General features: G+C 39.6%; 1 protein-coding gene across 2 annotated transcripts; it reads left to right on the forward strand.

Moving 5' to 3' along the window:
• The first annotated feature begins 200 nt into the window (after nucleotides 1-200).
• On the forward strand, nucleotides 201-14242 carry cep85 (centrosomal protein 85). Of its 2 annotated transcripts, XM_057834942.1 has the most exons (14): nucleotides 201-342; nucleotides 1069-1125; nucleotides 2034-2165; nucleotides 5325-6085; nucleotides 6693-6820; nucleotides 8483-8600; nucleotides 8706-8891; nucleotides 11289-11441; nucleotides 11523-11677; nucleotides 11776-11893; nucleotides 11982-12032; nucleotides 12112-12219; nucleotides 12318-12561; nucleotides 12635-14239. In XM_057834942.1, exons 2-14 carry the CDS (start codon nucleotides 1086-1088, stop codon nucleotides 12796-12798), a joined length of 2358 nt encoding a protein of 785 aa, XP_057690925.1. In that variant the 5' UTR covers nucleotides 201-342; nucleotides 1069-1085; the 3' UTR covers nucleotides 12799-14239. The 2 variants fall into 2 exon arrangements, with proteins under 2 accessions (XP_057690925.1, XP_057690926.1); XM_057834943.1 differs by lacking the exons at nucleotides 201-342; nucleotides 1069-1125; nucleotides 2034-2165 and adding an exon at nucleotides 3112-4917 and having other exon boundaries at nucleotides 12635-14242.
• The last annotated feature ends 93 nt before the right edge of the window (nucleotides 14243-14335 follow it).

The raw sequence follows: 14335 nt of genomic DNA on the forward strand, positions 1-14335 counted from the left end.
ACGTTATGAAAGTGCATATTCAATCACATTTCAGTAGAGGAAGGAGTAATCAAAAATAGATTTTTTCACCACATTTAACTCTTCAAAATAATGTTATTTATAATATTTTGAAAACAGGGTATTTTGATCGGTTCTGATCATGAACCGACATGATGCTGTCCAGCGGGTGACGCTATAAATCCAAGCGCTATTTAGTTTTTCTCGTCTTGCTTTGTGCGCCATCAAGGCGATGCGTTTCAGTGGGCTCAGTGGCGGAACAACTGCCTCCGCAGCGGATGTTTCTGATTCGTCTGTCTACCAAAACCGAGATTTACCATTTACTTTTTCGATGAGGAGCGAAAGGTAAAGGAACGACATAATGTTTGAGAGCGTCGCGAGGCAACTTTACTATGATAAATGCACAAATTTTATTCCCAGTCTTAACAAACGGGAGTACCAGCTGTGCGAGATGTTAGCTTTTAGCATGTTAGCCATAGCATGTTGGACAGAAAAAGATTTGTCATGGATTAACAAGATTAAATGGTTAACGGCGCCGCGCGTCACAGTTCATTGTGTGGTATTGCGATATTTTGTTGGATTCAAGCAAGATCATTTTGCTCAAGTGTTAGCGATTTTACTCAGGCAGAATAGTTCCTTGTAAGAAGGCTGGAAATAGGTACGCGTGTGGTCATTGTGGTCAGTCTGTCTCTCGCCGTTTTGTTCGACTAGGGCCCATGATTATGAATTAACTAGCTATACTCGAATAAAGAGGATTAGATTAATGCAATCAGATTGCTGACTGCGTCTGCTCATTAGGATCGGCCAGCGTTAATAACGTTATGTGCTCTTCTTGAAGTCTTTTGGGGGCATCGTTGATTTGAATAGCGATTGTGTAACAGTACAGCGTGTCCGTGTTGTTATTTTCGTTGCTGTCTCTGGGAGTCGTCAGGTCAGCTGGGAAGTTCACTCGATGGTAAACAGGGTTGAATGTTGAAGATAGATTTTGTCACTGTTGACCGTGGCTAAACACGGAACGTGTCTTGTTTGTTCCCCATTTCGTGAAAAAGGTAATAACTCTCATTATTTCAGGTCTCAACGTGTATGGAATGACAACCTCACAGAGATACATTGAATCCAAAACAGCTGGTAGGTTCGCCCTTTCATGCCTTTATGATTTTAAAAAAAAATTTTTTTTTAGAGTGATCCTCAACTGTAGTCCTCGATATTTTTAAATCAAGTACAACCTTAAAAGAATACATGGTTCTTCAAATACCACCATAAATACAATTGTAAAACACAGTACCGCAGTATCGGTTGGCGGAAATGTCATCAAAACAAGGCAATGGTATTATTTCTAAAATCCATGTTTCAAATTATTGTATTCCATTGTAAAAGTTTGCACAATTGGACCATTAAAGTGCGATAGAGGGTTATTTTTCCCTTGCGGTGGGAGAGAACAGTTCAGTGTCACCTAATGTGTTGAAGTTCAGGTTTAATATGTGGGAATTTTGAGTTCTGCATTTGGCAAAACCATTATGAAGCAATACCGATTCAGATCACGAACAGAGCCCTGTGAAGAAGAGTTACAAAGGTAGTAACATATTTACAAGTCACGTATAGAAAAGCCAACATAATGCTCGACCAATGACCCGAAAAGGGTTAGGTTTCATTTTGCTGGGCATCGAAGTGAAGTTTTCACTTGAACACTTTTACATCAAATTGTGATTAATTATTCTTGCTGTGAGGTATTACGTGATAAATTTATACTGAATTTTTTTCCCCCTAGTGTGTGTAACAATGTTACAGAGAGGTAATAAATACTCTTATTCTATTAAAAATATCACAGCTAAACATCAAATAAGAATTGTACCAAAGTACATTTTAAAAGCAGAGATTAAATGAAAATATATTGTATAGTTGAACAAATTTCAACTGCTCTTAATGTATCACAATGCACTGTTTGAACATTTCATTTTTGTGATCTACGTTAGCGAGCATCCCACACTTTGAGAACCACTATTCTAATGTCTTTGTCGCCTTAAAAATGCATACAGCACGGTTTGCTGACATGGAGTGGCACACGCCGGACATATCGGAGAAATTCCAGAGTCGATTTGGCCGGCGGCCTGGAATGTCGGACGGTGGGGATACGGGTCTTGGCACGTCAGCTTCTGACAGCCCAGAAGGTGACTTTTGCTTGTTGTTTCTTCTGATGATGTGTGTTTTGTATTGCGGCATCTTTTCATTGTAAACGTCAGACCACTTCCTGGTGTTACTGTACCTTCACTTCTGCTACTTGCAGTCACAAATTCAAGGGACGTTAAAATGAAAGTGTTAATTTGTTCTGATTTAGTATCAGAGAATCCTGGGACAATCACATTGTTTATTCGTATTTATACAGTAGGGCAAATAAGTATTTAGTCAACCACCAATTGTGCTAGTTCTCCTACTTGAAAAGATTAGAGAGGCCTGTAATTGTCAACGTGAGTAAACCTCAACCATGAGAGACAGAATGTGGAAAAAAACCAGAAAATCACATTGTTTGATTTTTAAAGAATTTATTTGCAAATCATGGTGGAAAATAGTTATTTGGTCAATACCAAAAGTTCATCTCAATACTTTGTTATGTACTCTTTGAAGCCAGTACACGTCCAGGCCCGTCTGCGGTTCGCTAGAGAGCATTTTGATGATCCAGAAGAGGACTGGGAGAATGTGTTATGGTCAGAGGAAACCAAAATAGAACTCTTTGTTAGAAACACAGGTTCTCGTGTTTGGAGGAGAAAGAATACTGAATTGCATCTGAAGAACACCATACACACTGTGAAGCATGGGGATGGAAACATCATGCTTTGGCTCTGTTTTTCTACAAAGGGACCAGGATGACTGATCTGTGTAAAGGAAAGAATGAATGGGGCCATGTATCAAGAGATTTTGAGTGAAAATCTCCTTCCATCAGCAAGGGCATTGAAAATGAGACGTGGCTGGTGATTTCTTCTTTAAAAATCAAACAATGTGATTTTCTGTTTTTTTTTTCCCACATTCTGTCTCTCATGGTTGAGGTTTACCCATGTTAACAATTACAGGCCTGTCTAATATTTTCAAGTGGGAGAACTTGCACAATTATTGGTTGACTAAATACTTATTTGCCCCACTGTAGTTGGATTTTTGCCATCCATCCATGTTTAAGTAACACAGTTCCAATTTCCCCCCCATTTCTTTCTCCGAACTGACATGTCAGATATGGGTTATAGCCGATTCTGAGGCGGGGGGGATTGGAGGTCAGCAGTTGTCTTTCAGTGGTATGAATTGTCTGAATTACACTTCATTAAAAGGGAACAACCAAAAAAACAAATTTCTGAAAATGATTGATTTACTGTAAGTAATACTTCTTTGCTTTGCGACATAGAATGAAAGGGATCCTACATTATTTTTTTATTGTAGTTTTGATGCATTTTTGTTTAGTGGTGCTATATGGACTACTCAAGACTTTGAGACTATTTGGCTTTCATGGGGAACTTTCAGGGTGAATAAACATAAAATGCTTTACAAATTCACTTCTATGCCTTTCTGTTACACTTCCGGTATTTCTGCATCTCTGTCGCAACCTGCTGCTGACACACTGACAGTCTTACGCTCAGTGACCACTTCCCTTACAATGCATCCTGTTTGCGCAATGGTGAGGTGATGATCAATTGGTCGCCCTATTTCTTATGATTTCAAAACGTGAACGTGATGATGATAATGACTGTGTAACTTTTTTTTTAATAGTACTAGGAAATTAATTGTTCTGGTCCCTGTCTGCAGACAACAACAAGTTGTACAAAACCTTCTCAAACACTGTATAGTTTGACATTTTATCATGATATTTAGAGAAGATTAAGTTCAATTCCGCAGTCAAGGTTATAGAGCATTTTATGTTGATACTGAGAAACCCCACAGTAGTGAGTTAAATAAAGACCGTTTGAGTAGAGGATTTCATGTTCAAATGTTGTAGCGAATGTAATTTAAGTGTGTAGGTTAGCTAGGTGTTCAGTGTATATCTGGACAAATTGTGAAGTGACATTTGTATGGATGTAGTTCAGATTGCTTTATCACAATAGCTGAACAAGATGCTAGGTTTGGATCTCTCCTTTGTGCCACTTAAACTGACAGTAAAGCCTAGCAACGTAACAATTTAGTCCAAGTTTGGCTTCAGTAAAGACTCGTTGCAAATGAAACTGCCTATCAAGTTTAGAATGGAAATTCAAACAAGCTGTCAAATTTTTCTTTGAAATCCACCCAAAATGGGATTTCTGTGGTAGCTGCATAGCGTTTAGTCAAAGTCTATTTTACGGTGACAGGTAACAAATTATATAACATAATTTACAAAGGCAGGAATGTGTGCTGAGCAAATATCTACGAGTAGTTCAGACTTGTTGTAATTTGTCTCGAATCACAAACCTTAAAGGCATATTTTACACTAGTGATAGCGTTTCCTCTTATTTGTATTCATTGTATTGTGATTGTAAATATTGTGATGTTTGTGTAGTTGAAAAAGGACAACACATTTGAGCTCCATTTGCGCATGTGATGTGTCGGTGAGTGGGAGGAGGAAAGGTGCTTAAATAAGCGTCACACACAGATCACTGTAACTTGAGAGGTGGGCTATAAATACCCCTAACCTTTCCTGTGTTTGCCTAGTTAGATGAGTTTGGTCAGTGTTGGGCGCAAGCTGCTTGAGGACAATACTCTTTTGGACACAAGGTTTTCCTGCTGCGTCGCTGTCAGCTTGGCTTCTTCGCGTGATTCACCGGTGCTCAGAAATGCAAGACTCAGACGTCTTTTTGGATTTAAAGTGTCCTGCTGCTCTGCTCAGCTCAGCTCAGCAATACAATGCCACTAAAGCGTTTGTTGCTTTGGAATGACTTGCTGTGTTCGAGACTTGAACAGGTCTCCAAGGTTTGTAAAGCTTAGTGTTATTTTATTTAGCATAAGTTGGGTTTGTACTTTCAACATTTTTATGATGTTCTGTATATTGGGTGTCTTCATGAAAAATCCGAGGGTGTTTCTTGGTTCTTGAAAAACGGTAAGAATGCTACATATAAAATCAGCATGACGCTTAATCAAACCTTAAACAGTGGAAGTATATTTTACGGTGCAGACCTTTGTTGTTTTTGTCGGTATATTTCAGTTCGAGGGTTGATTATTCAACAACAAAGTAGGACACCCACAGACACTGACTGCTGCCTCTACTAAAATAGTGGAAATAGCCTGCAGTGCTCTGCACTGATCCTCTTCCGTACATCTGAATATGGAACATTGAGATAATTTGTTGCTAATTTTACCCATTTTTAATTGGGTTACAGATTTCTGCAGTTCCAGGAGCAGCCCCTCTTTCCAACCCATTCGGAGTCAGATCCCGATACCCACTGCACATGTCATGCCATCTACGGCGGGTGCCCTGGCCTCTAAGCCCCAGGAAGAGTCCAGATCTTCATCCACCTCTCGAACATCAAGTGGCTCTGCCTCCAAATCGTCCTATCTCTCCAAATCAGCATCCTCACCCAACTTGGATGCTGAGACCACGATGGGAAGCGAGCCTGCTAGGCCAAAGCCAGACAGCCTGAGTCGTTATCGAAGCCTTGTCAATGGGTTGGACCACTCGCTTTTTCCCACAAATCACACGCGGATGGATGAGAGCCAGAGGTTTGACACACCAGCTGTGGAACCTACCCTGAACCAGTCAGTCTTGTTGGGGGGCTTATGCCCTGATGTCAAACTCAGATTACAGACTACAGGGATTAAAGAAAACTCAGACTGTGCGTCTGAGCCCTACAGAGGAACTATGGATCATAGCTATAAAGTTCTCCCGGAGGTCAGGCCCGCAACTTACCTCCATGGAGTTTCGGTTCCCAATGACACTTCCAATCCCAGGTCCAGCCAGCCTGTGGGTGGTTATGCGAGCCCTCTTAGCCTGCAGACGCAGGCTCTTTTGAGGGAACATGGAGGCACCAAAGCATATGATCCATTACGCCAGGACCGATGTGGGGAAATATTGGGGTGGCAGCAACAGCAACAACAAAGGCAACAGATGGACAGTATACGAATGCAAGTGGAACAAATGCAGGTATGTTTATATTCAAGATTGGAAGGTCCACAAACAAAAAGCTTTTTATCTGTATAAACAAATGTTACTGTGGTTTCCACCAAATGATAGAGTGATAAGGGGTCATCACAATTGTCCAGTGGAACACCCTTGTTTTTGGAGCACAAAATGGGGACAGAGATTGTCATTGGAAAAATAATTTTGAACTAGACGACACAAAGCCCGGAGGCGTACAGACACATTGGCCTATTTTAAAAGCAGGATGTGAGACTAGGAAAATGCATTAGAATGACCTGATAATAAATCTCTTTTAGATATACTGTTATTCCCCCACCAACTTAATAAACATAAATGTTGAAAATATACCAGTATGTTGCAATTGGGAAAAGTATGGCACATATTGCACATGAATTTTATGTTTTCAAACTTTTCATGATATTTTCTTCTTAAAGTTGTTCTTTTGTAAATCAGATAGTTAAATCAGTATGTATTTGTGCTTAAATTATCCACAAAACACTAGTTGGATGTCGAGGGATTCTAAATTTATTGCCTGCCTGGAAAGACCATAGCATGCTAGTATCATAATTGGTGTCAATCTGATTGTTCCATTCATGTCTCTCTGTCCCAGTTGAGTGCTGGGGTTGGCCAGTACGCGTCTTTGTACCCCACAGCCATGAATCCTGAGTCTGGCAAGTGGGACGCTCTGGTCAAAGCAAGTGAAGGTCTGCTAAAGGAGAAGGAGCTTATTATAGAGCGGTAAGTGTTTCCATCCGTTTTACTACTTGTGTTTGTTTAACCTTACCGTACCCCAACTATATCTACTTGGATTCTTAAATATAGAATTTACTTTATTTCTTGAATTAAATCAAAATTTAAATGCGTAGAAATCGGAAGTGTAGTTCAAGCGCTAATATATACCTTGTACATTCTAGTCCACTAATATATGGGAATAAATGTCTTACGCAGTCACAGGACATTGTATGTCCCTCTCATGAAATTGTAAAATCCGCATGCAGTGTACTCTTCGTCTATCCAATACGCCCCCCCCCAAAAAAGAGTAATAATAATAAACATACCTTAATTGTCACAAAGATATTAGGTATATTTTGTAAAAATATATAGTAAAGCAAAAAAAAAAAAAAGAAAAAAAAACTGATTGTCCTTCAACTGAGACGCCAGTTACTACACAAAGGTGAAATGGAAAGGAGTAAAAATGACCACAATAGTTAAGGGGATTCATGCTCCCATTCCCATGAAAGCACTCTGTACATATTCGTAATGCATTGATATTTCATCCATAGGTAATAATAATGAAAGGATGAATATCGTTAGGTATTTTTCGAAAACCCTAAATGTGTGCTTCCCAAATAGTATTTGCATTAATTTCACAGAACCGCCACATGCATGTATTTTATCTCTGTACAGTGTAGGAGTAGGGATGTCCCGATCACGTATTTTTGCACCAGTCAGATTTACCTGATTTTGAGAATCTGCCGATACCATGTCCCGATTAGGTACTGTAAAAAAAGTTTGAACACAAGTTCCAAACACGTTACTGTCCCACAGTGCCGCTTTCCTAATGTGAATTATTTTTAAACAAGAATAACGTAGAAAAGTGCTTGTCTTTATTAAATGCTTCATTGAGTGAGTCCACTCACGCTTTGACGCTCACGCTGCAGAGAACAGCCTCTCGCTTACACAATGAGTTGCCATAGCACACTTATGCAAGTTTAACGATGATTGACAGATTCATGTCTGATCGTAGAACTACCAGGCTTCTCTGGCAAGATCAAAGCTACAAACCTGTCAATCATCGTTAATTTGAAGTACCAAATGCAAGATGGACAGTCTAGCTGCACTGCTTAACAGGAGAGTGGGGGAGAGGCTGTGGCCTGTATGATCATGAAGCAGAAAAACATATACTTTTTAAATCAAAACCTCGATCCTTTTCACCTATCCCTATGTAGGAGTATTTGAATTCCGATGATGAGCTGCTGCTGCTGCTGCTGAGAGATGGTAGTGGCTCTATGTTTATGAATGTCGTGCGCAGCAGTTTCTTTCCGCATCAGTAGTTGATCCTCATTTGCATTTATGAGCAAGGAATTTTATAATAGGCACTGTCATTGGTAAAATGCATAATCCGCAAAGGGTAATTTGGTCATTCCAGAAAAGGAGTACGTTTACATGCCAACCATCTTGCCACTACATACAAAATATGAAAACACGAAGTTTAGACCTGACACCAAAATGTTAAAGGAATTATTCCTAAATGTTACAAATTAAGTACATTAAGATGGAAAAAATTTTCATGGTGCCATGTTCTTACAATAAAATGTCTTTGAAAGCTATGAATCCAGACAATAAGAGACTTGTGTATTATCGTGTAAATGTGTTTATGATACATTCACTTTTGCCCAGACAAAAGCAGCATATGACTCAGTTGGAGCAGCGTCTGAGAGAAAGTGAACTTCAGGTCCACGGAGCCTTCCTGGGCAGAGGCGCTCCTCTCGGGGATATGTGTTTGTTCCGCCTACAGGTTTGTAACTCGTGCCAACCACATTGCGAGCCTTACGTTGCCATCCTTGTTCTCACACGTCGGGCTTCCATGTGGACTGCATGGTAACTCATATGACTATTGCAGGAAGCTCAGAGGGAGAACGCGTTCCTAAGGGCACAATTTGCTGAGCGTGCAGACTGCGTCGCCACGGAAAAGGCGGAGGCCGAGCGCAGGTTGGGAGCAGTAGAGGCCGAGACACGCCGACTGACTGACAGCCTGAAGGAGACTTGTGATAGGCATACAGAGGAGATGAAGAAACAGGAAGAGAGAGTGGGTGTCTTTTGTCCTTTAACACCCAAGTCTATTGTGGCTGAATTTGCATGCCATTGTTGTTGCCTTTATATTTCAAAGAAAAATTTGTTCACAATGGCCAGGTTGGTCACTTTTTTCAGGACACCATAACCTTCATGTCCAAGCTGTTGTTTTCTTCACTGACCAATTATCGACAAGATTTTGGACCCAACAAGACAAAAAACGAAACAAAAGTTTTGTCAAAATTTGTAATATTGATGTCTAATTGACAACCAAACATGCTCGACAAACCGTTTTGAAGCTTGATAATATTTATTCAACTTGTTAGGTAAACATTCAAAAGACAAAAAAAAGACGGAATAGTTTTATATTTGACAATTCAACACAAACAGCAGGTATGGTCATAGGCATTTTTGGCCTTTACACATACTAAGGTCAAAACTGGTTATATACATAGACCAACAGTGCTAAATAGTGAATATATATATATATATATATATATATATATATATATATATATGGCGGAAAACACTAAGGTGACTTGAAGTTCTGAGACTCCCAATTTTGCCAAATTTCAAAATTGTCCTATATGCATGTGTGATACATCATTGGAAAGCTTAAAATCTCAATTTTCTGGGGGAAGAAACATTTTGAACAGGAGGGCATTTAAAAAAAAAAAAAAATTAAAAGCAAAACCCTAACTGGAGGAGAGAGCAGAATTAAAGACGCCACGATTTTAATGAGATATTATCGCGTACTTACCTTGTTTCGATCCAAAAACTCCATGCAGCATGTATCACTGAGTGTCAAAACACAGCTGTGAATTGCCACAGCGAGATTTTTTTGGTGATTTTATGAGTGAAACATGGTGATATAACAAGGGTCGCAATGCAGAAATCGCAGACAAAAAGGAGCGGTCGAGATTTTCTTTTTCATATATTTACCCTTTTAAATGTTAGTTTTCAATTTTTCTTTGTTTGAATCCATTATCACCTAACATATCGGGGAAAATGCGACAGTAACAAAAAATACAATTAAGCGGTAGTTATGAGGTAGGTATGTGACTTTTTTTTTTACAGACGCCAATTTTTTTCGTTGTGACGTAATGTTTGAAAGTTTGAAATATGCGAGTGAATAATTAATTTTTATTTATTTTTTTAACTAAATATTAGACATCAATGATTCTAAGCTAGAAATGACATTTCGAATAATAAATACGATTACTTACCTTTTTATGGCTGGGTTGAAACAAAAGCGGTTGCGCGACGTCTATAAACGGGGGTTTTCAGGGTAAAACGGACAGATTAAAAAGTAGTTCAGGGCCTTAATACGCCATGAATCTGCTATGGCAGCATATAGGCCTATTGTTCTATCAAACACAACTGTTTTTTGGCTTAAAATACAGCAGTTTCTTTTAAAGAGGACTGCAAGAGCAGAAACTGCTTTTTACAGTCTTGTCTGTGTTTTCTGTTATATATAATCTAACACAAAAGGGGTTTGGAGGATTACTCTTTGTGAGGTTAAGTATTGTACCCATCACCTTATCAAAAGTATATACATGCAATAAAGCTTCTCGAACACACACACACGTCCATATACAAATTGAAACGATTGATCGTGAAAATAAATCAAATATCAGATTAAAAAAACGTCTTCAAAAACATTGACAAGCAACTAGTTCAGTTCAATTTTTTCAAGTTTATGTCACACACTAGTCACACAGCCAACTGTTCCGCCGTTTGCGTGCTGCTGTCACTTCTCTTGCAGACTCATTCGAAGAAAACAGCGACAAATCTGGCTCATCCTCTTCGTCGATGCATTAGCTCGTGCTAAATTTAGTTTTTGATTCATTCTGCACGTTTCAAAGGTTGGTCGCTACCTCGCCTCCTTCTCCTTAGTTGGCGCCTCGCTCAGCAGTTTATTAAAAATGTTCACATTACTTCTGTCCTTCTTGACCTCACAATGGATCCTGGGATATGTAGTCTTTTGTGGTACTTTCGGTTTTGAAAAAGGACAACAAATGATGGAAATATGGACATAAACATATCTCTCGCTTTAATTGGTCGATTGACTTCAAGTAAAAATAGGGGGTGGACCTCAACTTCTGCACTTTCAAATGAGACCAACCAGCGGCACATGGGGGACGTAATTACAGCGTGACGAGGCTTCAAAGTTGATGTGTGTAATTTTGTCGCCGACGACATGTTCGGCGTTAAAGGGTTAATGTGTCTCGTAAATCGATAAAGAAGATGAAAACAACAAGCAACATTCAACAATTGATGCTACTTTGTTAAATGAAGAAACTTATTATTCAATTATTAAAAACAGCAACAGCAATTTGTTGGTTGTGTCACTCATTGTCTTCAGCCTACTTCCAACTCTTCCACTAATTATTATGAAATGCTGTTTATGCAGATTAAGTCTCGCGACAAGCACATCAGCAACCTGAAGAAGAAATGTCAGAAGGAGTCAGAACTGAAACGAGAGAATCAGAAGCGCATTGAGACTCTGGAGCGATATTTGGCCGACCTGCCCACCTTAGAGGACTATCAGCGCCAAAACAAAGAGGTTGAGCCACAGTTAAGAGAAAGTGACATTCTGGTCAGCTATCCTGATCTTAGTTTGGAATGAAATGTGTTTGTACCCTAGCTTCACGAGGCTGAGCAGCAGGCAGCACAGCTTCAAGAGAAAGTAAAAGAATTGGAGGCTTCCCTAGGGGCAACACGTTCACATATTCAAGAAAAGGAGGCACAGCTGGAGGAACAGAGGCAAAAGGAGAGAGGCCTGCTGACCAACATAACTGAGTATGCATTCACACATACACGCAACAGTACATACTGTGTGTGTGCATGCTTCTCTCTGCCCTAAATGTACAAAGAAAGCAACAATGATTCTCTCTCAGTATGCAGCAGCGGGTGCAACAGGGCCTTGAAGATGGTGCGCGACTGCCCTCTCTGAACATCGACAAGCTTAGAGGAGAGAACAATATTTTAAGAGAGGAGCAGCAAAAACTCAAGGAGGTCTGCTGCGTTTTCATGACTATTCAGAATTAAAATTGAAATTTTATAATCGGATTATGACCTCAACTATTGTTTATTTTCTTGCCAGGTTATTGAGAAACAACACAGACTGATGACGCAACTTCATTCCCAGATCAAGGTAACTGACCACTTGTCCCTTTTAAATCACTTTCCAAGTTGTTTATAAGTCTTTTAACTTTTTGTTTTGTCCTCTACAGGATTTGGAAGATCAGATTTCCCAGGAGGAGAGCACTTCTCTAGCTCTGAGAGAGGACATGTTGGCCAAAGAGCAAAGTATGACTGAACTTCACATTTCTATGAAAGAGGTTAGTTGCATAATTAATCTTTTCAGAAATCTATTAGTTTGAATACAGAAACGCTAGTTCACGGTAAGCCAACGCTTATCCCAACCTTTTTCTCTCAGCTCTCTTCACAAAACCAGGACCTGATGGATCAGAACTTGACCCTGCAGGAGCAGATGAGTGAGTTAGAGCAGAACAGGCCAAACGAGGCTTCCTCGAATCTGCAGCCAGCAGGAGCTCGCTTGACACAGGGGCTTCACAAGGAACTCGCTTCCTGCCTCAGTGACTTGCGCTCCTTGTGCAGTATTTTGACCCAGAGGGCTCAGGGACAAAATCCTAACCTCTCCCTATTGTTAGGTCTCACAGGTAAATCTAAATAAATCATTCTTATTAATTTATGTGGTTCTAACTATTTTTATAATTCTATTTGTCTTGACAGCACCCTTACCAATGGCAGAAATTGACGAGGATTTGATAAGTTCAGACGTGCTCCACAAGAAGCTGCTGGAAGCGCAACAGCTTCGCCGTGATGTGGAGGAGTTACGTAACCTTATACTGGACCGCTACGCACAAGACATGGGCGATAACTGCACCACTCAATAGCTTTGCTGTTTCACCTCAGGAACTTGACGTTCAAGCTTAGTGACTGAATGTCAGAATGCTGCGCGGATTTAAAATTTTCTTGGAACACAGACAGAAGAACGCCTAAATGGCCTCGGCTCGTTTTGATTGACTGAATGTCACTTGGAGCCCGCTAGTAGCACAGTCTTCCCATCCTACTGTTAAGTTCAACTTTTCAGTCCAAGGGCTAACAAAAAATAATGTACCTCTAATACTTGATCCTTAAATATTTTTTTTTTTATATTAATGTGATATACTATCATTTACCAAACAGTCTTAAACCTTTTTCACTCCAATGGATAGTTGCGCGTGTATAAAAGTCCCTGAAATATAACTTATTTAATTTTAGATTTCCCTCTTTTGGGAAAAGATCCTAGAAGCGGTTGACAGTCAACTGAAACTACATTTTGTTGTAGAGATGTTGCCACTATGCCATTATTTAAAATGGTGACAAGTGAAACATCCGCTCTGTTGTGAGGTAGAAGACTTTGTACCAAACCAGCACTCTAGACCATTGGGCCTTCGTTTGTTCAAACTACCAAAGAAAGCTGGTCAATGCAGTAATGCAAAGTCAGTGTTTGACTCCCCCTACCAATTCTTGTTCAACCTCTCCGTCCGCCTCTGCTGTAGACCTGGTTCTCTCAAAACACCATCAGGTGCCTTTGTATTTTGCTTTTGTGGTACCATTTCCATCCATTTTAGACAAATCGGAGGCTGCTCTCAGTGCGCTCTTCCAGTATGACCTTTCTGACAGAGCATCACTCATTAGGATATAGTCCATACATTCCCCGACTCTGAATGTAGCAGTTGTATGATGTTAGGTCTCTCTGCTAGATGTGTGGCGTTAAATTTTAGTCCATGTATAACCTTGGCATGTACATTTTTAGGTTGATATAATGGCTGACTCGTTAAACATATGAGTGGGAAACAGTGTTGACCTTCAGTATTAATTTATTCTTGTCTGGATCGAGTGTGAACATGTAGTGGGCCTCCTAATATGTTGCTGTAATGATTCGCTTGACATTAACATCGTGCAAAGGTTCCATGAAGTGTTTTTGTTTCCATTGTGATCTGATCTGAGTGTTGAGATTTATCAAAAGGATGTTTTAAACCTTTGTGATAAGCATTGGGCTGGCTGGATCATCCCAAAGTTAATTCACAGTGTGTTCAATGGATTTTTAGGTTTTTTTCTGACATAAAATAACAAGCCATTTTAAGAAGATGTATAAGGGAATGAAAAGTGACTTTTCATACACAAATATGCAATAATTGTTCTGGACGCAAGCCATTTCATGGGACCTTTTAACCTTAAAATGCACAAAATTGAGCTCTTGAAAGTCGGGCTCTGCATGCCTGAACATCTCAAACATTTTGAAAAAGGGAAAAATGTTTATACGCTCATACCTTTTTGTCCTTTGTATTGCCCTATTTTAGAAATAAAGCTGTTCGATTTTGGTTAGTCCTGACTTTCTTTGTCCTTTCTAATATATTCTCAGAGTATAATGATCTTAACGTGTAA

The sequence above is a fragment of the Corythoichthys intestinalis genome, chromosome 4 (genome assembly GCF_030265065.1).
Source record: "Corythoichthys intestinalis isolate RoL2023-P3 chromosome 4, ASM3026506v1, whole genome shotgun sequence".
NCBI classification, from domain to species: Eukaryota; Metazoa; Chordata; class Actinopteri; order Syngnathiformes; family Syngnathidae; genus Corythoichthys; species Corythoichthys intestinalis.